At 42.1% G+C, this 26061-nt stretch overlaps 1 protein-coding gene across 4 annotated transcripts in view; it reads left to right on the top strand.

The window, feature by feature from the left end:
• Jarid2 (jumonji and AT-rich interaction domain containing 2) overlaps positions 1–26061 on the top strand; it is a 241423-nt gene that overhangs the window by 191390 nt on the left and 23972 nt on the right. For all 4 annotated transcript variants that reach the window (XM_070024528.1, XM_070024531.1, XM_070024529.1 and 1 more), the window contains 2 exons: positions 2952–3128; positions 22406–22641. In XM_070024528.1, the coding sequence (XP_069880629.1) occupies positions 2952–3128; positions 22406–22641 (413 nt within the window). The remainder of the gene's footprint in view (positions 1–2951; positions 3129–22405; positions 22642–26061) is intronic.

Here is a 26061-nt window from a genome sequence, read left to right as displayed (position 1 = left end):
GGCTCTTTTTTTTAATCAGATTTTTTCCTCTATTTTCATATTACTGTCAGATGGCATCCTCTGCCCAGCTTGCTGCCTTTTCTGCTGAGAGGAAGAGGAGGAAGCTTGGGTGCCAGCTCTTCTTAAAATGCATTCTTTAAGCCCTTCTTCTTCCTTATTTTCCTGCAGCTGCTTCTCTTTAACAAATGGCAGACTTGGCTGCCCAAGGCACTACAGGATCTATACACAGCTCTGCTGGGCTTTATTTATTTATTTTTCCTGTTATTTTTAATCCTTAACCATTCTTGGATCTCACCCACTAGTCATTACACAGGTATAGTTCAGAAAGGCTGTGCTTTGAAAGAAATTAGCTTTTTTTTTTTTTTTTCCCTGGGGCTTGAACTCAGGGCCTGGGCCCTGTCCCTGAGCTTCTTTTGTACAAGGCTAGCACTTGAGCCACAGTGCCACTTCTGGCATTTTCTGTTTATGTGGTGCTGAGGAATCAAACTCAGAGCTTCATGCGTGCTAGGCAAGCAATCTACCACTGAGCCACCTTCCCAGCCCTCAGCATGGTTATTTTGATATTAAAAATATTGTAAGAGATTATTTAAATGATTTCATCTTATAGAAGAGGAAAGTTTAATTACATGTATCCAAAACTTCTGAATATCAAGGTTTGATTGTTAGTTTGTAGGTGTTAACACACATACACACCACCACCATTACCAACCACCACCACCATTACCACCACCACCACCACCACCTCCACCAACTTCCTCTCTGCCCCATTCCCTCCTATCCCCCATCTTTGTGTGCTGGAATGGGTTGGGGCCTATGATAAAATAATCTGGCTATGAGGGTCCCTGCATACACCTGAGAATGTTACTTCCCAGCTGAAAGCCTTGTTAGGAAGCTGGGAATGAACGATTCTCTCTCCTGCTTTTACTCTTAGGCTAATTGTAAGTCCATTTTGAACAAGAATATATTTTATTCCAGTGGAAATGTGCTAGATATTTCCCTCTCTCACCATTTTTCTTCTTTTTCTTTTTTCTTCCTCTCTTTTAAAAAACGTTTTTAAAACTCTTTTGCTCTTATACTCTTAAATGATTTTCTTCGAAGTCTGTCAGGTTTAAAAATCTTCCTGTTATGTTCTAGTGGCTTGTGAGATCTTGATTTGAAGCCAGCCCTGGCAGGAAAAGTCAAGACTGTTATCTTTAGTTAACTACCAAAAAGCTGGATATGGAATGGTGTGATGTCTCAAGTGACTCAAGAGCTCTAGCCTTGGTGTGGGGGTGTGGGGTGGTGGGGAGAAGATCAGTGACAGCACTCAGGCCCTAGGACCAGCATAAAAACAAGACATGAGGCATTGGGTTCGATTCCTCAGTACCACATAAGCAGAAAAAGCCAGAAGTAGCACTGTGGCTCAAGTGGTAGAGCACTAGCCTTGAGCTGAAGAGCTGAGGGACAGCGCCCAGAGTCCAGGCCCCGCGACTATCTAAATAAATAAATAAATAAATAAATAAATAAATAAAAACACGACAGCAAAAAACCCCACAAAACTTCCTTCTGTTGAGAGGTTGATTATTAATGGAAATGATCAAAGGGGAAAAATAAGCCAAAATAGAACAGTTTTATTGCTTTTGTCAGACTAAAATCAATTCTATTATCTACAGAGGATATTTTGCACCTAGTAATGTGACCAACATAACTTTCAGGATTTTCAAATATTGGTTGTTGATACTGGTGACAGAAGGAAAGAGAAAGGAAGTATCTGAGTTGTTGCATCCTGGGAAAGATGGACTTTAGATTTGTACTATTAAAGCCCTGTTGATTTCCATCTTCTTGTTAACTGAGCATGTAGTTCCCAAGTTGGATAACTGCAACCTGTAGCCACTGGCTTTGAAATGTAAGATCTCCTTTTGAGACATGTATGGGTTAGTTGGCTGAGAGAAGATATGTAACATTAATTTGTTCTTCTGGTATTTTGTAGTAGCTCTCCTAGAAGTACTTAATGGGGGAAGAAGATCCAAGGAGTTTATCTTTTAGATTTTATTAGTCTCTAGTCCCAAACAGTACACCAATGAACTTGTCTCCTTCTGAATTGTCTTTCATAAAAAAAGATCTGTATTGTACTTCTCTGCAATATTGACTATTACTGTAGTGTTGCTGTTTTCTCTTAAGAATAGAAATGGGAACATTTGAGCAAAGGGAGTTAGGGCATAAAAGGAATGAGAGATGTGAGCTATCCTTTAAGGAGGTTGTTTTGTTTTTCAAGCCAACACTTTTAGTTAGGGATGTACAGGAATTTATTTTAATAATTTTACATTCTATTAGCCTAATCATGACATCAGATTATCTTCTGAATACATAGGGTTTTTTTGGGGAGGGGTTCCATGATCTATTATTTGCTATTAAAATATAAGACCACTGACCTTATAGAAGGAAGTGTACATTTTGTTTTTATTCTTTCTACTTCTCTGTGGTTTCACTGTGCTCTCTCCCCCCCCCCCCCCCACACACATTTCATTTATAAAGTCTAGCAAGTTAAATGCATAGTCTCTTACTCAACAATGTGGAGAGGTATTTTATTTTATTTTATTTAAAAGTGTTTTTCACACACTTCAACCCATGGTAGTATTTCTGTTTTTCTTTTCTTTGTGTTGTTGTTGTTTTTTCCTCAGGAACTATGCAGATGAGATTTTTAAAATTTTGATTTGTTATGTTTGGTGAATGACATTATCCCCCCTCTGGGGATTTTGCTTGAAATCTGTTAAAAGGACACAGATGGAGTTGTACTTCCTGGGGGATATTTGAAAAATAAATTAAAAGTGGCAGCTGAGATGAATAACTTTGTTTTTATGTGCTGGGTATCCGTTAGGTTCCCAACATTACAATGTCTCCATTGGGCTGTTCCTTCTCAAGGGGTGAACATCAAGGCTGGTGTTTATGAGCTGTCTCTCCTAACCCACCAGGTTCTCCTGCGCTACCCAACAGTATGGTATATTTCGGAAGCTCTCAGGATGAGGAGGACGTTGAGGAGGAAGATGATGAGACAGAAGATGTCAAAACAGCCACCAACAATGCTTCATCTTCATGCCAGTCAACCCCCAGGAAAGGAAAAACCCTCAAACACGTTCACAACGGGCATGGTAGGTCTGTCATTGAAGTTGGGCAAAGGAAAACAAAAGCCAGGCTTTGTGAGCGTGCTGCAAGAGATCATCTGAAGAGACGGGTAGGAGGCTCTGGGCAACAGCAAAACTGAGTACTTGCCAATGCCAGACTTTATGGGCATTGGTATTATTAGGGCAACACAGAACATGGCAGGCAATTCTAGACAAATAGATTAAGGTAGGCGTGGATGAGGCCCTTATTTTGTGGATATAAGGTGAATGAATTTCCTCAGACTTGCTCAGAATAGGAATCAGAAGAGAAAATGATCATTTTTTTTTTTTGGATGAAGATTTGTGATCAACTTTTATTGTGGTTGTAGCAAGTGGATATAGTTTTAGGATCTACATGTATTAAGTATGGGCCCCTTACCCCTGTAGAGCCACCACCATGAGGTGCTCAGGACCACATTTCCTACGGAAATGTGAGATCTGTCTCAGATCTTGTACACACCATTATGGTGTAAGGATGAACTTTGTGTTGGCTAAAGTGTCACAGCTCTTAGATCTGGTAAACAGTGACATGGAACCAGTTCCACAGGCTACTACCTGGGAGTGCTTAGATCTCTAGTTGTTTCATTGGCTTCAATATCCTTGTAAGATGAATAGTAACAGTGGAAGGGATGAGTTGACACCAGATTAGAAGTACACAGGGTATTTGAAATACTCATTCAATTACCTATGGCTTGGGAGGAAGGGTGGCTTGTTGGAAAAGAGAAGGTATCTTAGCCTTTAAAGAAGACCAGGGCTAACTTCATGTTCAGTTATTATTTCAGAAAAGCATCATTTAAATACATAGTTAGCCATGCTACCTTCCTTTCCTTGTGTCTTTTTTTTTTTCTTTTTGTCGGTCGTGGGGCTTGAACTCTGGGCCTAGGTACAGACCCTGAGCTCTTCAGCTCAAGGCAAGCACTTTACCACTTGAGCCATAGAGCCACTTCTGGTTTTCTGGTGGTGTATTGGAGATAAGAGTCTCATGGACTTTCCTGCCTGGACTGGCTTTGAACCGCCATCCTCATATCTCAGCCTCCTGAATAGCTAGGATTGCAGGCATGAGCCACCAGTGCCTACCCTACCTTATGTCTTTTGCAACCACTTTTGTGTAGAGAAAGTAAATGACACAAATAACCTGAACTCAGTAATGGAGGGGAAGGGGAGGCATTGGCAGTGGCAGCCTATCCTGGGGCTTGAACTCAAGGCGTAGGTGCCATCTCTGAGTTTCTTTTGCTCAAAGCTAGCACTTACTAATTGAGCCACATTTCCGCTTTTGGATTTTTGGTAGTTAATTGGAGAGTCTCATTGGGTTTCCTGTCCCATTTGCTTTGAACCTTGATCTTCAGATCTGCTCTCCTTCCTGTGTAGCTAAGATTACAGGTGTGAACCACCAGCACTTGGCCTCAATAATTTATTAAAGCAAGTATTGATGATACTTGGAAGTAAGCCCTCAGGTAAGAGTCCATAGTTGGAATGTTCCTAAGGAGATTAATAAAAGGAAGGTTTTTTTTGATTGCAGGGCTTAAACTCAGGGCCTGGGTGCTGTCCTTGAGCTTTTCTTCTCAAGGCTAGCACTCTACCACTTTGAGCCACAACTCCACTTCCATTTTTCTGGTAGTTAATTGGATATAAGAGTCTCACAAACTTTGCTGCCTGGCCTGGCTTTGAACTGTGACTGTAATCTTCATATATCTCAACCTCCTGAGTAACTGGGAATATAGGTGTGAGCCATCGGCACCCAGCTAGGAATTTTTTGATACTACTATATCATACAAAAGTTGTGGGGTTTTTTTTTGGGGGGGGTGGGTCAGTCGTGGGGCCTGAACTCTGGGCCTGGGCACTGTCCCTCAGCTCTTCAGCTCAAGGCTAATGCTCTACCACTTGAGCCACAGCGTCACTTCCAACTTTTTCTGCTTATGTGGTGCTGAGAAATTGAACAGGGCCTCATGCATGCAAGGCAAGTGTTCTACCACTGAACCACCTTCTCAGCCTACAAAAGTTATATAATTAGTATGTGTTCTTTGAAAAATTAAACAGTCAGGTATAAAATATTCACAGGTCAAAACTGTCCCTTCAACCATTTCTAAATAATTCAAATTGTAATACCAGATTGTCCAACATATATGTATTTGATGAGTCCTTTCGGTCTGTTCAATTTCTAGGAATGTCTTTATCATCATATAGTTGCCAGGACCTTAGTATCATAGCTCCTCCCTCCTCCTTTAGCTACTAATTTGCTTTGTGTTATGGTTAAGGCATTTAGTTAGCTTTTCTGATTTTTCATTTCTTCTTTGAATTCAGCAGGATGGGGTATAATAGCACTCATTTGTCCTTTTACCGTTTTATTTCTGTCCTAGCATAAAGAAATAATGGAGAATGTGTCTCATAGAGCAGCTGGCAGATGAGTGCCATGTGGTCAGGGCAAATCACTTTTCCAAGATAACCTGTGTAGGTGGGTAAATAAAGGTCCATGATTAAAATTCTGTTCTTGTAATCCATTCTTCTGAGATAGGTGTATAGTTTCCATTTTTTTCTCATCCTGTCTTCAAACCTTTCATATTTATTCCTATTGACACTTTGTCTTTTTAATCTATCTTATAACCTTAAGGAAAATCTTGAAAATAAGAGTTTGAGTAATAACTCTAGGAGATTAGTAAAGCTACTTCTGGGTATGTCTGTGAGGATGTTTCCAGAGAGGATTGGGGGCACAAAGAGGTGTATTTGTTCACTAAGATCTGCCCTCAGTGTGAGCGTTACCATCCCATAGGCTGGGGGAATGGCTGGTATAAAAGGGGCAAAGGAAGTTAGTGGGTCTCTGCGCCCTGGGCACCATGATGTGAGCTGCCATAGTCTGCTAAGCCCTCCTTGCCCTCATGAAATAAAAACATGATACACAATAGATCTTTTCTCTTTTATAAGTTGATTATGTTAGCAATCTGTCATAGCATAGAGAAAACTTACAGAAACCCAAAGACTCAAGTTGTTTATTCAAGGATCCTCTGAGTGGCCTGTATTTTGTTCTTTCATTTTTCTTACAATACAGAGATGGTCTCCATTTCCTTAGAACTGGCTCAGGAGTGAGGGTACACATGTTCAGATGAGTTGTAGCAGGAAGAGAGCATAATTCATGTGTGGCCAAGGAGCTCCTCAGAATTGTTAGCTCTTGCACAAGAGAAAGTTGGTAAGAGCAAGTCCCTGTGTGTCGTCCCCCCCGACTTCTCCATTGTCCTTTTTGTCAAATTATTACACTTCCTCTTTTTTATTGACTTGTATCAGGAAATCCACCAATATCTGCATCCTCCCAGAAGGACCACTGCCACTGCGATGTGGGAGAGGGAATAAAACACAGAAAACGTTGTGGAAAACAATTACTTTATGGCTGGGCTATCTTCAGCCAAAATTCTAAAAGATTTCATGTCTGAAAGAGTAGTTTTATTTTTATTTTTATTGTGTTATTTTTAGCTAAGTAGAGCCCCAAAAGATAGTGATACCCTGATTTATTTATCTGATTCTCCTTAAAGTGGAGGTTTTGGTTTTTGTTTTGCCAGTCCTGGAGCTTGAACTCTGGGCTTGGGTGCTATCCCCGATATCCTTTATGTTCAACACTAGTGCCCTACCACTTGAGCCACAGTGTCATGACCACCTTTTTCTGTTGTTAGTTGGAGATAAGAATATCAAGGACTTGGGGGCTGGGAAGGTGGCTCAGTGGTAGAGCGGTTGCCTTGCATGCCTGAGGCCCTGGGTTCGATTCCTCAGCACCACATAAGCAAAAAGAAAAAAGCTGGAAGTGGTGCTGTGGCTCAAGTGGTAGAGCCCTAGCCTTGAGCTGAAGAGCTGAGGGACAGTGCCCAGGCCCAGAGTTCAGGCCCCACGACCAGACCAACCCCCCCCCCCCCCAAAAAAAAAAAAAAAGAATATCAAGGACTTTTCTGCCTGGGCTGGCTTTGAACTGTGGTCCTCAGATCTCATGCTCCTGAGTAGCTAGGATTTACAGGCATGAACCACTGGCTCAAATTGAATTCTTAAGCAGAGAATAGGATATCTAGCCTCTCCTGGAATTTGGCTGTTGGGAACACACCATTTGTGACAGTACTTATACTGTCTTCTAGAATCTGTGTGTGACTCTACTCTTTTTGAAGTAAGAACTTAGGCCGTATAGCCCTGAAAAACCTGGGTATCCACAGACAGAAGCTTAATTTCACAAACATTACACAGTATTTGCATATTCTCATTGTGTAGTTACTGAGCATCCTAATGGAGTGGATTTGCTTAAGATACACAGTCTAAACTCACTTGGACAGCTTCATCCAAGCTTTTAACCTTGGGTTACAACTCAAGGGTTACGCTAACAATGCCTCTAGCCTTTTCCAGTTTGATAGCTCATCAAACTTTCCAAAATAATCTTTCATATACAGAACCTCAAATGATCCTGAGTACAGAGCCCTTAGGTAATTGCTGTATGGAAATAAAACAGCACAATCAAAACACTACTTTGTAGTTACAATATAAATTGATACTTAAAATTTCTTAGGTTTTGAAAAGTGTTCCTAATGATTAATTCCTCCCCCCTCCACCCTCAGTAGGGTAAATGTGGTAGATGAGAGAAATTAATAAATGAGTTTGGAATGAATTAGGCTTTAGCTTTTCCTCAGTGTTATTATTGTGGTGAGCTCTGTAACCTCAGGGAAGAGTTCTTGGTGAATGCTCACTGGTTAAATCAGATACATTGTTACATATCCTTTTTTTTTTTTTTAAAGGGTATTTCCTTCATATATTTTATTACTTAATGAACATCGGGTGGAATTGGAGAGATTATTATTCCTTTTTGTGCACATCTTTTTCTGAAGAGAGGGGGATATTTCTCAGAAGACTTTTTAAACAACATGTCACTGGACTCCCAGCTGGAATGATTTAATTGCTTTTGGATTCACACTGGGGGCATGTTGTATAAGGGCCAGAAAGCAATCATTTGGATGAGTTTATGCTCTGTGGCTGCCTCCAAGGTGCATGTGTCCTGCCTTTGTCTGCAGTGGTAGAGGGGGCTAGATGTATCATGGCCAGGGTGGCACTGTGGCCATATGTAATGACAAGATCCTTGGACTAACAAATGCTTTCCCTCCAATTGCTGTTTCCTCTTCACCTCCTTTTAACCTCTGACAGCTCCCATTTTTTTCCCATGGATCAAGTGACTACTCCAAAAAAGTTGAAATGTGGGGTGGAACTATCTTTGAAGAGCAGTAGGGCGTGAGGTCAGATTATAAAATCTTCCTCACCACCTACCTCCCTGTACATTTGAGGTAGTGTTTGTTAGAGCCCCCTTGGCATAATGATTAGAGCACATTTCAGAAACCAAACCACTGCCAACTGCAACCTTAAGAAATCTTTCCATGTTGATTCTCCCTTCTTTCCCCCTTTTACAAAGGAGGGCCATTTTTATAGGTTTTGGTGAGAATGAAGTGCATAAATGTAGAACACCTTGTGTCTGGAAAGTGCTATATCTTAGCCACTGTTAGTAACACATGTGATTGAAAAAAAAAAATCTGAAATCCCAGAAGTCCCCAAGAGAGTTGTAGAAGGCTCCTATGTCGCAAATGTCTGACATATGCTGTGATTTTGTGGACTCATGAAAAAGTGCTCTGGGAGCAGTGTCAGTGGTAGATTTCTATTAATTGTATGATGTACCCATCTGATCTCAGTTTCTACTTGTCTAATAGTATTTGTTCTGCTGGTTTCATGAGCACCTCCAAGAGCCATATATACTTTTAGGACAGCTGTTCAGGCCTGCACTTTGTGCTGTGTTAGTGACAGTAAGCAACCAGATTCATGGGGAGTGGCAGAGCAGCTGCTGGTTCTAGTACCTCCTCCTGGCCAGACCAGTTATTTACTCTTTTGGAACCTCAGTTTCAACTTTATAAATATGCTCTTAACAACTGTCTCAGCCCACTGGAGTTGTACAAGGAGTGCTTTTTGGGGTCTTGAGCATATTTTAAAATTTGTATTGTGGCAATAGTTTCACCACTGTGAATATGCCTAAATCCATTGAATTGTGAAGTTGAATGTGAGAGTTACATGGTATATGAAATATAGCTTATCAAGATGTGGAGAAGGAAAAAAAAAACAACAAAACAGAAAGCATCTTGGGACCAAATGAGGTGACAGACAGTGCTGGCATGGGGTATCTTGTTATTGTTGCTTTGAGAGAGAGAGAGAGAGAGAGAGAGAGAGAGAGAGAGAGAGAGAGAGAGAGAGAGAGAGAGAGAGAGAGAGAGAGAGAGAGAGAGAGAGAGAGAGAGAGAGAGAGGAGAGAGTGTATTACATTACACATCAGTCCTGAGTATAATCAAGGCCTGGGTGCTATCCCTGAGTTGTTTTGTTTGTTTTGCTAGTCCTGGGGCTTGAACTCAGGGCCTGGGCACTGTCCCTGAGCTGCTTTTGCACAAGGCTAACGCTCTACCACTTGAGCCACAGTGCCACTTTCAGCTTTTTCGTTCAGCTTTTTCTGTATATGTGGTACTGAGGAATCAAACCCAGGGTTTTATGAATGCTAGGTAAGCATTCTACCAGTAAACCATGTTCCCAGCCTCCCTGAGCTTTTTTTGTTCACAACCAGTGCTCTGGCACTTGAGCCACAGCTTCACTTCTGATATTTTGCTGGTTAACTGGAGATACCTTTTTTTCCCTCCCTGCCAGTCCTGGGGCTTGAACTCAGGGTGTGGGCACTGTCCCTGAACTTCTTTTTGCTTAAGGCTAGTGCTCTACCACACGAGCCACAGTGCTACTTCTAGCTTTTTCTGTGTATGTGGCACATACATGAACCCAGGGCTTCATGCATGCTAGGAAAGCACTCTACCACTAAGCCACATATCTTATCCACTTCAACTTTCTTCAGGCTAGCTTTGAATCACAATCCTCAGATCTCAGCTTCCAAAGTAGCTAGGATTACAGACCTTGCTTGCTTTGTGTATTCTTAAATACACGAAAGGTAACTGACCAGCTACTCTTCAAAAGAAAAAAAAAATCTCTGCAATTCTAACCCAATTTGATGGAATGTATTTGGTTTTCTGAATCTATTGTAAAATTTGCTGTATGTAACTAAGTGCCTGTCATTGTTTATAGCATACATTATACATTGGGTTGATGGTCATCAAAGTGTTCAGTATGTAATTATTTCAGCTAAGCTTAACTGGCATGTCTTGAGAATACCAGCCAGTCAGCAACTTTTGTTGTTCCCAGAGCCACTACAAAATGTGCATATGAAAATTTTGAGAGTTACTTGTTACCTGGATATAGGTTGGATGGAACTTCATGAAGCCATTAGAATTGCAGTTCCAAGGTATTTATTTATGCAGCTTTGTTGACAATATTTTCTTTGTTTTTCTTAGTTTTGTGTTTAACCTGTTATTTCTTTTTTTCTTTTTTTTTGGGGGGGGGGGTCTTTTCATGGGGCCTGAACTCTGGGCCTGGGCGCTGTCCCTCAGCTCTTCAGCTCAAGGCTAGCACTCTACCACTTGAGCCACAGTGCCACTTCTGGCTTTTTTCTTTTTTGCTTAGGTGGTGCTGAGGAATTGAACTCAGGGCCTCATGCGTGCAAGGCAAGTGCTCTACCACTGAGCCACCTTCCCAGCCCTAACATGTTATTTCTATATTTCTTTTTTCTGCTTTTCTCTGATAGCAGTTTTATCTTTAAAAAGTGGCCTTTTGGGGGTATAATTGATTGTGTTAATGGGGTTCATTCTACTTTAATTTACACACATACATTTTAAAGGTATCTCTCACTTTGTTATAGATTCCTAATTCACATTCAAAGATGAGCCAGCATTCTTATTTATTTGCATTAGGTGTGTTGACTCCTATTAAAGACAGTCCTGGGGCTTGAACTCAGGGTGCTGTGCTTGAGCTTTTTGCTCAAGGCTAGCACTCTACCACTTGAACCAAAGCTCCACTTCCAGCTTTTTGGTGGTTAATTGGAGACCAGTCTCATGGGCTTACCTGCCTGGGCTGGCTGGGAACTGAGATCCTTGGATCTCAGCCTCCTGAGCAGCTAGGATTACAGGTGTGAGCCACTGGCATCAGCTTATATTATCTTTTGAATGTAGGATTTTATAAAACCTTAGACTGCAGCAACAGTATTCATTAATTCTTCGAGAGTAAACATTCCTCCTTCCCTTTCTACTCTGTATAAAGCATGGGAACCCGTTGGGAATGCAGGCTTTCCTCCTGTGGTTGCTTCTGAAATGCTAAAAAATACAAACCAAGTTGCCAGGCCAGGGAACATCAGGTGATGAGTGCTTTCATGGGTGCCTCTTGTGTTCACTCGAACTAGAAAGTCATTTTTCAGTGATAGAAACATGCTTCCTGATTTATAATCTTATCCTAACCTTTGTACTCTTTATATTCTCAAAAAGGTCTTAAGAGCTCTTCAAACTTTAATATTAAGTTATCGGGAACATAGTTCAGAAACATGTCTAAATAACAAAATTTATCCATGTCTTTTAATTACTAATATTTTTTTCACAGCACATCCTGTATTTACATTTTTTTCTATCCCGTTTTTTGGGATTATGATCAGCAAGCTGAGACTGAAAAAGTGTTCTGTGACTTAACAGAATTTAAATTCTGTGGAGGAGAAAGAAAGTGCAAGTGGCTTAAACAATTCCATTTACATTTTTCTTCCCTATTACAGTAATTATAATTTGAGTGAGAGAGATTAGAGTGGGTAAAAATTGCAGAAGGCTTTTTACAAACACACAACACCAGCAGAAGTTGATCTCACTGCTGGGGCTGTGTACTCAGAGACTGTTCTGCCCGTGAGTTCTGCTGGATGTTGGCTCCCTGGGTGAGCAAGCCACTTCCTAGCTGGGAGAAAATAATGGAGCTTCTGTGCACCTGAGCTGTGTCGTTTTGTCTCTCCATTTTACACGTGCTCTCTGTAGCTGAGTTGCTGAGCTGTTTTGGCCCAGGGCAAACCAGGCTACAGCACTCAACATGCTGCAGTAAAAATCCTTTTTGAACTGTTGGCACAGGTTGGCAGACATTCCATTGTTTTCAGACAATAGTGACTCAAAAGTTGAACTGGCTCCAGGGAGCAAGTGCAAGCTTTTGTACAGTAACAAGGCTTTAACACCAGCCAATTGATGGAGTCTGTCTCTTGCCCAAGTCAGGATGCCTTGTAATAACATGAAGCTTACATTTAAATATCTGGCTTGCTATCAGAAGCTCGTGGATCTCTTTTCCTTCCTGCCTCACATTTCTCCTTCAGTTACAGTGATTTGGGAGTTTATTATTTGTTTTCCTTTTGTTTCCTGCTAGCAGGCCTAGCTTTCTGGAATAGCTTTGGTTCTATTTGTCTTTCTAGAAGGTCAGGGCTTTAGAACCTGTCAGTTCAGGTCAGACATAGCAGTTTTGGCATCTGAAGTAACTTTTGTCAGACACCAAAAACTGCTTCTTTTTAAAAAAAACTGCTTACCTAATTAAAAAAAACAGGGTTGTCAATTGGACCCTGTCTTTCTTTATTAGAAGTAATTAGCAAGACATTGGCTCTTCTGGTTATGGCAGGAGCTCTGAGACCAGTGGGAAGTAGAGACCCATTCCATCCCCCTAAAAAGGGAATTATTTCTTTTTTAAGTGTGGGTGAGTCTGGCATTGCAGCAAGAGTTGTTTTTTTTTTAAATTATCACACTTTTTTATATTTACATAACTCTTTTCTCTGAAGAATTCAAGTTTGTATATTTGATGTGAAATACTTCAGCTGGTCCTTGAGGGCAGGTAAGAGGAGATAGCTAGTTTATTCTCAAAGGAATTAACCGTAGAAATGTTGGTGAGCTGGAGAACTAGAAATCAAAATTTACAGCCCCTGGAAACCCTTTTCATAGGTTGCTTTAAGGATTTCAACCAGGGAACTTTGAGACACCATTGTTCAGAAGGGGCTTTCAGAGGTTATACGTGTGAATTCCCCTTTGAAAAGTATAGCTTTCCCACCTTTCAAATAACTGCAGTAAAGAACTTTTTTTTTTTTTTTTTTTTTGGAGCACCTTCTCTTACTGTTTTCTTTTTCATTCTCAGTGAGGAATGAACAAGCCTCATATTTTCCGGGATGAACAGACCCCAAATAAAAATACGAGCTTTTGAATTTAAAGATTTTGCTTGTTATGGTGTGAAAACACTTGTCTATAGACCATTTAACTTTCAGAGTACGTGTGTACAAATCAATATATCTGTCTCTGTTCATTAATGTAAAGCTTATTTGTATCTGGGTACAATACAACTTCCTAATATGGTTCAGAGTGATGAATGCTTAAAGAAACTAGTCCAATTATTCCTTTTAATTGGGGACAGTGTGTGGAGAACGTCTATACATCCAAGTCTTTCTGTCTGATGTTCACAGGGTTTTTAGTCTCTCCCTGAGAGAGTGAGCCTTCTCTCCCCCGCCCCCTTTCCCCTTTTCTCCCTTTCTTGAAAATCTTACAAATTAAGACAAAGGATAATTACTTGGAGGGGTAAAACTGGCAAGTTCCCACGACACTTAAAATTAATGAGCTGTAGAGTACAAAATATACCTTGTCTGTGGCTCTATTGTCTTTGCTCAATCCTTCCCTCCCCCTTTTACTTCCCATTTAACACATGATTTGACTTTTTGGCTCTGTTTGCCATTGGGGTATATCGCTGCTATAAAATAGCGAGATGGTTACAGAAAGTGCATTCATTTGAAAACTATCTCTTTGTTTAAGCTAATTTGATTCCATTTTACAATTTTGTATATTTGAAAACTTTCCCCTCTTGCCAAGTTATCGGGTTTTTTTTATTAGCATATATTAGTTGTTCAAAGGTATATGAGATACTTTGATCAAGTTCACCCCCTCTGTACCTCTTTTCTCATCCCCGGTCCCTTTAAAGATTTTTTTTTAAAAATTCCATCATGTTGTTTTCATTCATATAAGGCATTCATTCCTTTGCTGTCTTCGTTCACCTCTCACTGGTTACTACTCCTAGACAGTCCTTTTTTTATTTTTATGTTTTTACAATGTCATTCATTTTTTTAAGGTCTCACTTCTGCATAGGAGAGTTGTCCTTCTCAATCTGGCATTTAGCTATCAAGATGTTCCTTAGCAGGCCCAGCCCCATACATACAGTTCAGGCACCTTACTCCCAGCTAATGCTTCCTAGAACCTGTTCTTGAGGAAGTGGCAGTAGTTGGTGGGCCTGAAAGTCATCTGTCTAAGGCAGGCATCCAACACAAGGTTGTGCCCCTCAATTTTAGATAGAGACAGTGCTGGTGGAGTATCTGTTCTGTCCAAGTCACAGAGATGCAGCTTTGAGGAAACACAGTGCTCCAGGAATCATTTGTGAAGAAGGCATGTGTGTGACAAACTGGCACTTAACCGTTGAGTGCTTCCTGCTGGTCTAACCCCTTTCCAGATTCAGGTCTTCTCCCTGGACCCCCCCTTCCCCAGTAGATACTGCTGTCACTCCCATTTTACACTGGTAGCATTGAGGCTTGGACGGATATGCAGATGAAAGGTCAAAAAGCCAGGGTCAAATTCAGGTTGCATCATCCTAGGATGAGCTCTTTCAGGGTTAGATGCTCTGAAGAGAGCACAGGAGGTTGGCAGGCAGAGCTGCTGCAGACCTGCTTTTTTTTTTTCAGCCTTTTTTTTTTTCAGCCATTTGGTCATAGGACCCCTTTGTAGTCTTAGAAAAGAATTGACGGTGGGGGAGCAAGGACACCATTTAAAAAAAAAAAAAACTTGGCTTGAGTTATCAGTATTTACTATATTAAAATTGAAACAGAAGGAATTAGCAACATTTGTGAGTGATAGGGATCTTTTTCATGTCAACAACAATGGCATTTAAATGAAAATGACCATATCTCAAGACCGAAAAGTTAAGTGGTGGAAAGACTTTTGTTTCACAGTTTTGCATAATTCCTCAATCTCTGTCTTAATAAGAAGTTGCCAGATTATGCCTATGTTCTGCATTCAGTCTCCTAGAAAAAAGTTTTAGTTGACATAAGTGAGGGGCATTGGTCTTGGACAAATATATCATCAGACAAAGAGGAGCCTTTTGTAGCAGACACCTTCCTTTGATTCCACACTTAGACTTGGCACATGCACGTTAATTTCTTTGTGTACTTATGCCTGTGCCCTGGTCCTGTGACTTGAACTCAGGGTATGGGTGCTGTCCTTGACCTTTGTTTGCTCAAGGCAAGCACTCTTAACCCTTGAGCCACAGATCTACTTAGGCTCTTTTGGTTGTTAATTGGAGATAGTATCCCAGCTATAATTATAGGTGCTAGCCACCAGTAGTACTCTGCACATGTTAATTTCATAATTGCCTTAAAATTGTAATAGGATTCTGGATTCTTTTTTTTTTTTTTTTTGGGTCCGGTTATGGGGCCTGAACTCTGGGCCTGGGCACTGTCCCTCAGCTCTTCAGCTCAAGGCTAGCGCTCTACCACTTGAGCCATAGCACCATTTCCGGCTTTTTTTTCTTTTTGCTTATGTGGTGCTGAGGAATCGAACCCAGGGCCTCTGGCATGCAAGGCATGCGCTCTACCACTGAGCCACCTTCCCAGCCCATGGATTCTGGATTCTTATCAAGCAGTGAACCTTTCATTTTTAGTACATTAAGGCCATTGGTTGGTGCTCACTTTCCATGGATCTTTTGCCTATGCACTATTTTTTAACACTTTATATCTGTCACTTCAAAATGATGGCTTGTTGAGTTTAAGGTACATTTTCCAGTTATCAGCACATTTCATTGTATAGTGTCAAGAAAAACCCCTGTTTCTGCTGCTCTGACAGAAAAATTAGAGTATTAAGTGGCAAACTAAGTCAGATTCATGGTGGCAGACAGGTTTCCCAAAATTTTTAAGTTTTGCCCAAAGCATGGGTTCTGTCATAGCCAGCAGGACTAGTCTGTAGTTCGTTCAGTGGTTTGAACACTTGCCTACCACTTATTGGAGTCTGGGTTTGATTGTAAAACAAAAATATTAGTGACTTTTCTTGCAGTCTGATTTCATTACATTCATTGGTTCATTTTTTCAAATAAAACAGCATTCCATAGCATTCATCTTGCACCGTCACACAGCATGTTTTCTTGGAGGTGACCTCTATACTTGAGTTTCCTGGAGAAAGGCTTCATCCACAACGTTATGCGCTAACATCACACAGGTCAAGACACTCAGTTTGTACTGCTAGATCAAGAGCATAATAAAATGACTTTGTTTAACTAGTAATTTGTGGTAATGAACAGCATGTAAAGTGATTACCAATACATTTTGCTTCTCCTACTTTTATTTATGCCAGGGCACCAACAGTTTGAAAATTTTTAGATTGAGATGTAGTTTACGTGTCATACAACTTCGCCACCATCACTACAGTCAGACTTAAATACTCTCTTCCCACAGATTTCTTTAGCTGTCACTCCCCATTGTCGCCAAGTGTCTTCCTGTCTCTGTATTGATTTCTTTTGATCATTTTATGTAAATAGCATTGTACAATATGCCACTTTTCTTTTTTCTTTTCCTTATGGTGGTACTAGCATTTGAACGCAGGACCTCAGGCTTTCTTGGATTGGTTTCTGGCTGGTACTTTGAGGTGTGGTTCTGAGCCATTGATTATTTTGTAGATGTTGAGGACTTTTCTGCTGGGATGGCTTTGAACAACAGTCCTCTAGATCAGCCTCTTCTGAAGTACCTAGGATTAAAGTTTTGTGTGTGTGTGTGTGTGTGTGTGTGTGTGTGTGAGAGAGAGAGAGAGAGAGAGAGAGAGAGAGAGAGAGAGAGAGAGAGAGAGAGAGAGAGAGAGAGAGAGAGAGTGTGTGTTGTGGGGCCTGAACTCTGGGCTTGGGCACTGTCCCTCTTCAGCTCAAGGCCAGCGCCCTACCACTTGAGCCACAGCGCCATCTCTGGTTTTTTCTGCTTATGTGGTGCTGAGGAATGGAACCGAGGGCTTCGTGCATGCAAGGCAAGCACTCTACCAATGAGCCACCTTCCCACCTTCCCCTAGTTTCTTTTACTTAAAGTAACCTTTGGGAAATTCTCCCATGCTGTGAGCAGGTTTTGATACTTTTTATGGATAAACAATATGTGTGGACATGATACTCACCCTTGATGGGCCTTTGACGCCACTCACTTTTTTGTGGCAGTGGTGATGTTGCTGGGGGCTTGAATTCTGGACTTTGCACTTGCTAGGCAGGTGTTCTACAGCTTAAGCCACACTTCTGGCTCTGTGTCTTTCAGCTTTTTGCTGGTTAGTTGGTCAGTAGTCCCAATCTTAGTCTCCTGAATAGCTAGGATTACAGACATGAGCCACTAGCACACAGCTTGCCTTGGTCATCTTTGAAGTGGAGGTCTTGCATTATTTCTGGGCTTCAGTATTACTTCTGGTTTGTGTTGCTGGCAATGACTGGACCCGGCCTCTGTGCCTCCCTCATAGCTGTAAGAGGCGTACGTCATTGCATCAGGAATGTGAGATAGAATCTCCAAAATTGCATGTTGCTAGGGCTAGCCTCAAACTGTGGCCCCCTGGTCTCTGCCTTCCAAGTAGCTATGATTAGACTTGAGTCACCGTGCCAAGCTTGCTCTGGTTACCTCTGGGGTAGGGACTCAGTTTTCTTTTTCTGCCCAGGCCAGCCTGGACCATAATCCTTCTCTACTCATGTTTCACACTATAGCTGGGATGACAGTCACAAACCATGAAACCTAGCTTCTTTTTAGATGGGCTCTCTCAGACTTGGGAGGAGGGGGTTGGTGGAAAGGGACTTGAACTACAATCCTGCCCATCTCAGCCTTCTGTGTACAGTAGGGATGAGAAGTATGAGCACCACTTACACAGCTCACACACCTAAATTTTAAATGTTTAAGAATAATTCTGCTGTGAAAAATAGGCCAACTTTCATTTCTCTCATGAACATACCTAGGAATAGATTATATACATATATAATATTTATATTATCAACATTAGTATTAATATATTATATTTTATATATAATATTTATTTATTTTTTGTTGGTTGTGGAACCTGAACTCTGGGCCTGGATGCTGTCCCTCAGCTCTTCAGCTCAAGGCTAGCACTCTATCACTTGAGCCACAGCACCACTTCCGGCTTTTTCTGCTTATGTGGTGCTGAAGAATCGAACCCAGGGCCTTATGCATGCAAGGCAAGCGCTCTGCCACTGAGCCACCTTGCCAGCCCTATATATGTTTATTTCTGTACATATAACCACCATTTTACCGTTTGATGGCTGCACCATCTTAGGCTCCCTGGCAGTGTATGAAGGTTCCAGTCGCTTTACATCCTTGCCAGCTCTCATCATTGCCTGTGTTTGAAGTGTGCTGTTGATTTGTGTTTCCCAGCTATTCCTCTCCTTTTGTACTATCAGGGCACATGTCAGCCCAGTGAGGTCATACCTGATGTCTTAGCGTTACCTACTGGATGTGCTGCAGTGGTTCCTGGCATTCTCCCCCTCCCTGACAGCTGCTGGTGTGATAGCACTTGGACTCAACCTTGGGCATAGGGACTGTGGATATTGGATCATCAGTGTATTTCTGCGTGCTTGGGAATGAGGATTCCTCCTTTCCCCATGTATGGTGACATTGGAAGTCCTAGAAGGACAAGTGGTGACTCTTCTGGGCTTTCTCCAGATCCCATTGAGGGTCTGGCAGTTGGGTGGGGGATCTGACAGGCGTATTGTCAATGTGGCAGTTGACTCTATATGTTACTGACTGTAGGAAGGTTGAGGTTTTGATGGTTCTTGATCCTCCATCAGTAGGAAGGGATAGGATAGGAGACCAAGCCATGGTAGATAATGCAATAACCTTAGAAGGCTCTTTCAAATGTGCTCCCAGGTATGGTATACCTGCCAATTCGAAGACTTAGATGAGACATAAACCACAGTAATATACTTTGTCTGTAAAAGAGAATACTGAGGATAAAAATCACTCGCCCATGTGCCGACGGCAGGGCTATGAGTAGAACTGCAAATAGCACTATTATATGAAAGGGTAAACCCCACAGAATAATTAATTTTTAACTAATAAGAGAAGTAGCTATAGAGCTGTTACCTAAAATCAGGCCACACCAGGAATGGTCAGCATAGTGGAATAAAAATAGAAGTTTAGAACATCAAAAACAAAAATAACTACTCCCTGTACCTACCATGTTTCAATAAAAGAGCTGTGTTCACTACTTTAGAAAATTGGTCGTCAAGAATTGCCTAAATGTACCTTACTTGATTTTTAATCACTCTGAAGTATGACTTCTTATGGATGTTGCTTTTAATTTGTCTTGAGAGCAGTCACAGATACTGCCAGCTTGAGTATGATTGATGATTTCTGACAACGGCTAGTTGCTTACATTTAGAATAAATGCAGCCATCTGAAGCTCTCCATTTTCTCTGCATCAGAGTATTTAGTAGAACCTGTACAAGAGCAGACGTGGTGACATTACTATACCTGTATTCCTAGGAGATACAGGCAGAAAGCATGTTTGAGACCAGCCTGGGCAACATAGCCAGTTCCAGCCCAATCTGAGTTGCATATGGACTTTATAAAATAGATTAATAAATAAGTAAAATAAAGACAGAAACGAAAACCTTTGTGCAGCAGATTTTATAATCAATCCGATGCTGAAAGGAATGTGAAGGTCAAGGGTCAAACCCATTCCGAGAGAGAGAGAGAGAGAGAGAGAGAGAGAGAGAGAGAGAGAGAGAGAGAGAGAGAGAGAGAGAGAGAGAGGAGAGAGAGAGAGAGAATCTATCTGCCTGATTAAGATTCCTTAATCTTTACTCCATGGGGACTGAAATTGTATTTAGAAGGAAATAGATTATGCCACCAGAAAATACGATGAGAGGATGGAAAGATGTTGGTCAAATTTCAAAACTCATTAGTGGGGATGAACTTTGTTCATCATGGTGACTACAGCTAGTAGTCACATATTGTATTCTTGAAAGTGGTCTAGAAAGTATATTTTAAGTTTTTTTCTACCGAGTAATAAGCATGTGGAGTGATGGACATGTTGATTAGCTTGATGTTCTCATTTCATAATGCATATATGTCAAATACGTCATACACCATAAATATGCAATTTTTTGCCAATTATGCTTTAAGGTAGAGGGGATTAAAGAAGTATGGAATTACTTCCTAAGCATAAAAGCAAATGAAAACAACTGCTTAGCAAATTCAGTACCATAACAAGAAAGCAGAGGACAAATGAAGAAAATAATCACTGCCTATAAGATACAATTATAATTTTAAAAAGCTTCTATCACACTGGTGTGAGAGTAAACATTGCTTAAGATACCAGGGCTAAGGATGCAGCGTGGATAAGGGAATCCTCAGAAGGTATAGAAGGGCAGTTTGGGTTAGTGTCTTTTGGGGGGTGAGGGCAGTCATGGGGCTTGAACTCAGGGCCTGGGCACTGTCCCCGAGCTTCTTTTGCTCAAGGCTAACACTACCACTTGAGCCACAGTGCTACTTCCAGGCTTTTCTGTTTGTGTGTACTGAGGAATGGAACCCAGGGCTTCATGCATGCTAGGCAGGTACTCTACCACCGAGCCACCTTCCCAGCCCTTGTGAAGGCTAGTAGATGGAAGGAAGTTCTGATTTCTCCTTGTTCAATCAAGTAAGCAGGAAGAGATTTCCTCTTGAGAGGAAGACTGTTTTCACCTGCCCTCTCTGGCTTTGCCTTCCAATATGCTACACATCCTGGGCAGAAAAGCTAGCGCTCTACCACCTTGAGACGTAGTACCATTTCCAGTTTTCTGCTGGTTAATTGGAGAGAAGAGTCTCAGGGACTTGCCTACCCAGGCTGGCATCAAACTATGATTTTTTTCTCTGATCTCAGCCTTCTGAGTACCTAGGATTATAGGTATGAGCCACCAGTGCCCAGCTAGACTACCTAAGAACCTTCTAAGACTCCTTCTGGCAGAGCTTTTAAGCAGTATCTCAATAGCTTACTGTGACTTGACTGCTCTGCCTATAGCAGCCTAAATGCTGTTTTATCTTTCCCTGTTCTTGGAGAAGTGGGCCCTCACAGGGATGCTTTCCTTACACCAGTGAAGTAGGCTGGACCTGCGTCTCCCAGCGGTGAGAACCCTCGGTAGGCTTGTAGTAAGCACTCCACTGCGGTCTGCCTATAGGATAGCAAGTTATGATCATACTGTGCTGCCTGCCACCCTCACAAGGCATTGTAGTTGCCTTGGATGTAGAGGTGACCAGGCTTGGCTCAGGAACCATCCCACCCTTTGTTTTTCCATGACGATCAGTGAGCTGGCCTAGCTACTCACCTTGTCTTCCTGTCAGAGTATGCCAAGAAAAAAATGCACTTCGAGGCTTTTACACAGCTCACCTGGCTCATGGTCAGCATGTGAGTGCTCTGCCAAATGGCAGATTTAGAATTCAGTCATTGTGGATGGTCCTGGCTCACAGATCCACTGGTCCTGTCCTCTCTTCCTGCTGTCAGTGGAAGGTCAGAATCAGCAGCCGCATCCCTTACTCATTTACCTCCATACCTCTTTAGTCTCAGAATGTATTAAGTGTCATTTTTATGTTTGATTCCTGGGCATTTGGACTCAAATTGGCTATGTGCTTGGCATGGGACTGGCCACTAATGTGGCCCCAACTTAAGTAGCTGGAACTAGATTGCTTGGTTTTATGGTGTTGAGTAATCGGTGCACATCAGTAGAAGTTAGACTTGAGCTTTCAAGTCTGGATCTCCTTCCGGGCTGGTGAATGGTCAGTGCCCCGTCTTGTGCCGTGGTGAGGGTCTTCGCAGTCACATGGTGACAGTAGGCCCGGCATGAGCCGGCTGCTCCTCTCACGGTGCTGGGCAGCTGCACTAGAGTGGGGGCTGGGTTAGGGCTCATCAGTGTGTTCATTGCTTCATGTTCAGTTTACAGTGTTTCTCATTATGTCATCCCATTGTGAGCCCTGACACATAGGTATTTTTTAATCTCTGTTTCTGTTCATTAAGGTATCATGGTGATATTCTCTAGGATGTGGAGGGTTTAATGTAGAGATTTTTTTATTTTAAACAAGTGGATCTCCCCCCCCCCCCCCCCCCCCCATTTCTCAAAGCGTATCTTAGGATACCGTTCAGGGCTTTGATTGCTGTCTCTTGCCATTTAGGATTCATGCTGTTGCATGTGGTTGGGTGCTGCGCATCCCTCTAAAGCGCCCAGTCACTCAGTAGTTTCAGAACATGGAGTTATGTGGTGGTAGTGTCTCTGAAGTTAGTAACGGCGTCTTTCTTTCTGTTTCCTTGTAGTTTTCAATGGTTCCAACAGGTCAACACGGGAGAAAGAACCTGTTCAAAAACATAAAAGCAAAGAGGCCACTCCCGGGAAGGAGAAGCACAGCGATCACAGGGCTGACGGCCGAAGGGAGCAGGCCTCAGCGGCCCAGCCTGCGGCAGCCCCCTCCTCGGGCTCCTCGGCCAAGGGGCTTGCTGCCAACCACCCCCCCCCCCCTGTGCATCGGTCGGCTCAGGATTTACGGAAACAGGTAATGTCCAGTCCCAGGTACCTGGGAATGTGCCGGAACCCACCCATTTCCTTCACCAAGGCATACCTATCTTCAAGCACTTAAGTGGTAGGAAATAATTGAGGGGAAAGCAAGAGTCTCTGTAGGTAGTGTACGTTGGGCCCTATGAAGATCAGTTAAATCTGGGGCACGTGTGAATCTGCCTTCCTCCCTGCATGCCATATGCTCGCCAGAGCCCAGGACAGACATCATGGCCTCAGAAGAATGGGGGTGGAACCTCATGTTAGGGTTTGAGATGAGTTTGGTGACAGTATAGTCTAGTCTGGGATGATTAGCACATTTCTCAGGATGTGGGCACAAGAGCTGTGATTGAGCCTACACACTGCTGAGTGGTCTGCATGGCCTGGGTTACTGGTAGCTGTTTTTCTGCTGAAGGTATTTGGATCCTACATTGTAGGAGAGCAGTGTGCAGGTGACACGACTCTGAACACGCCACCTCTGCCCCCTGCAGAGTGAGAGTGGGTACCAGCTCCTTCCTGTTGGCAGCTAGAAGACCTCTTGAGGCCATTGTTGCTATGAAACATTTTTCTCTCCCTTGATACGGATTGATCATAATCCTGGGACGTAGATAATGGGAATTAGTAGGGCATCAAGGCCGGGGTGTGGGAAGTGCATAGGCGAGGGCTTCCCAGGGTACATGGTATCTCACTGACCCCTTGTACTTTTGTTCTCAGTCCATGCAAGTGACCAGTGGTGAGCATGGACAAGGAGGTTGGAGAGAGCAGGATAGATTTTCTGATTGGCATTGTTCTAGAGTGACTAAAAGATGGTCACTGTGGTGGGAAAATACTGGAATGATTCATTGGTCTTGGTAGCTAGTTAGGATTACTTCTTAGCATGAATATGTGACTGTATTTGTAAGGTGTGTTTGTGTGTGTGTGTGCGTGCACACATGTGTGCATATACTCAAAATATTTTATATCTTTTCGAATATTCAGTGGCATTTCGATCAAGTGAAGTCGTTGAGGCAGGAATCATCACATTTACGTTCCTGTGCTGCTGTACCCAACCTCTTAGTCTTTTGCGGCTAATAGAGATGAAGTACTGTTAACATCAGTTAGCGTCCTCACTGCTTTCCCAGTGATGGCAGTGTGAATGGGAGTAATTCACTGGAGGACTATTCAGAGTAGAGGGGAGCAACAAATACCACTTGGCCTGGGATGGTCCTGCCTGCCACCTTCTCCATGACCTGTGTCGCCTGTGGATTGGAAGGAGAAGCAGAGTCCCTCATAGGGTAGCTCCTGGCATCCTGACTGCTTGCTGCATGAGTTTTGGCTTGCTTCCTTACTTGGGGTAGTTTTCATAGCTAATATCATAGTCAGGATCCCTTCTCCTCACTTATCTTTGCGGCGTGGGAGGTGTTTCCCTCACCCCCATTATTTGTTCACCCCAGATAGGCTATTTAGTGTTCCTATTTGTAATTTTGTCCAGACGTGGACCTCTGATGAGGCTTTAACTATTTCACGTCCCTGAGGCCCAGTTGGCCATTTCAAGACAAACCATGCCAACAGTGCTTGTGTAAGGAAGGACACTGTGAAACCAAGGGGTAATTTTGAAACCATCCAATCTTGTTAGCTAAGTGTTAATAAGGTCAATAAAAGCAACTTGTAGATCCCTTTGTGACTATTTGATGCAAATGATTATACTTTGACCTTTTATCTTTGTAATTACATGGAAAATATAGAGGCCCAAAGGATATACTGATTTTTTATTTCAGATTTTTAAAAAATGTTGATCTAGACAAAAAGGATAAATATATGATTGTTGGAAATTAGATGGATGGGGTACAGAGATGTAATATTTATCAGGGATGCCATTGAGAAGTGATTGCGCTCTACTTGGCCTCATCTAGTCTGTGAGGGCCCTAGCACTTCTGTTTTTCACACCAAAATGGCTGTTATGAATGACACCTAGTGGTAGCACTCAGGCAATATGAACACCCTGGCAACAAGTCTCATGAGTGTGCACTTCACATGGGAAGTCAAATGTTGTCTAGGTGGGAGAGCAGTCTCTGACCAGCCCTCTGGTGCTTGTGTAATAAATGCAGGGCCTGTGTCTTAGAATACACACACCTGTGCTCTGAGCCCTGAAACTGTCAAGGGGCTGTGGCTATATTGCTAACAGTTCTGATATATATTAAACTTACATTGTTCTGAAATTATGCTTTAGTTTAAGTGCAGTAACCAATGTAGGATTGTTAAACTAGATTTATAAAGAGAGGGTTTTGAACTACTCCTTTATTATAATTAGTTTATGAGTAGGTATTTTCCTATGTGGAAATTTATATAACTGATCACCCAGAACATGGACTGTTCACAATCGAGTCACCCATGGTTCTTATATCATAGGCTGAGGCTGAGCATAAGATGAAGAAGGGAAATTACCTGCTCCCACAGGTAGCTGATAGCTAACTCTTATCATCATGATCCACCATGCTGGCTTACAGAGCAACTTCATATGAAAAAGTACAGGGATGACAGAGAAACCCTGGCCATGTTAAGATTCAGAGAATTCAGAATATAAACTCAGGAAAATGAAATTTGGCATGAACTCTGGAAGATGAAATATGAGAATGCAGGAGGAAAATAAAGTTGTCTTATGTATAAAGAATATATAAAATCTTATTCTGCTTCTTGTGAGCTTGTGTTTACAGTTTGAATTGCCCATTTATAGTAGTGTGTGTTTTGACTCAAGTCAGTTGAGTTTTCTGTGCTGTAAAGTATTACATTAGGAACCCTGCTACAAACCCAGGCTTTCTGTCCTCTTAGTGTCACTTTTTCTTGCTGGAAGATTGTGTCCACCACCCTCCACACCTCCCACCACAGCACATTGTCCCGTGTGATTCTTTTCAAATTTTAAAGTCCAAGTGGACAGACAGCCTACAGCTGTTCTCTGTAGCGTTCCAGGCAGCTCCTGTCTCTTTTGAAAGGATAGCAGACCTCTGACGCACTGACTCCCTCTAGTGGAGCACAAGAGTTTGACAATGGGGTCCTTGTTTGAACTGAGAAAAATGTGATATAATCTAGGTCAACCAAAACATTTTCACAAAGCTAGACACCTATGGCTCATGCTTGTAATCCTAGCTATTCAGGAGGCTGAAATCTGAGGATTATGGTTTGAAGCCAGCCTGGACAGGAAAGTCTGGGAGACTCTTATCTCCAATTAACCACCCAAAATCTGAATGTGGAGGTGTGGCTAAACTGATAGAGCGCTAGCCTTGAGAGTAAAAATGCTAAGGGCCAGCACCCAGACCCTGAGTTCAAGCCCCATTTACTGGCACAAGAAGAAAACATTTTGTACATAGTTAACATCATAGTGTCAGCTTTTTCAGTGTTGGTTCTGCTTTATAAATTCAGGTTTTTCCTTTTTACTGGTCATTTG

Source organism: Dipodomys merriami, unplaced genomic scaffold, assembly GCF_024711535.1.
Source record: "Dipodomys merriami isolate MVZ:Mamm:240054 unplaced genomic scaffold, mDipMer1.0.p SCAF_16, whole genome shotgun sequence".
NCBI classification, from domain to species: domain Eukaryota; kingdom Metazoa; phylum Chordata; class Mammalia; order Rodentia; family Heteromyidae; genus Dipodomys; species Dipodomys merriami.
This window is presented reverse-complemented; position numbering and strand designations above follow the sequence as displayed.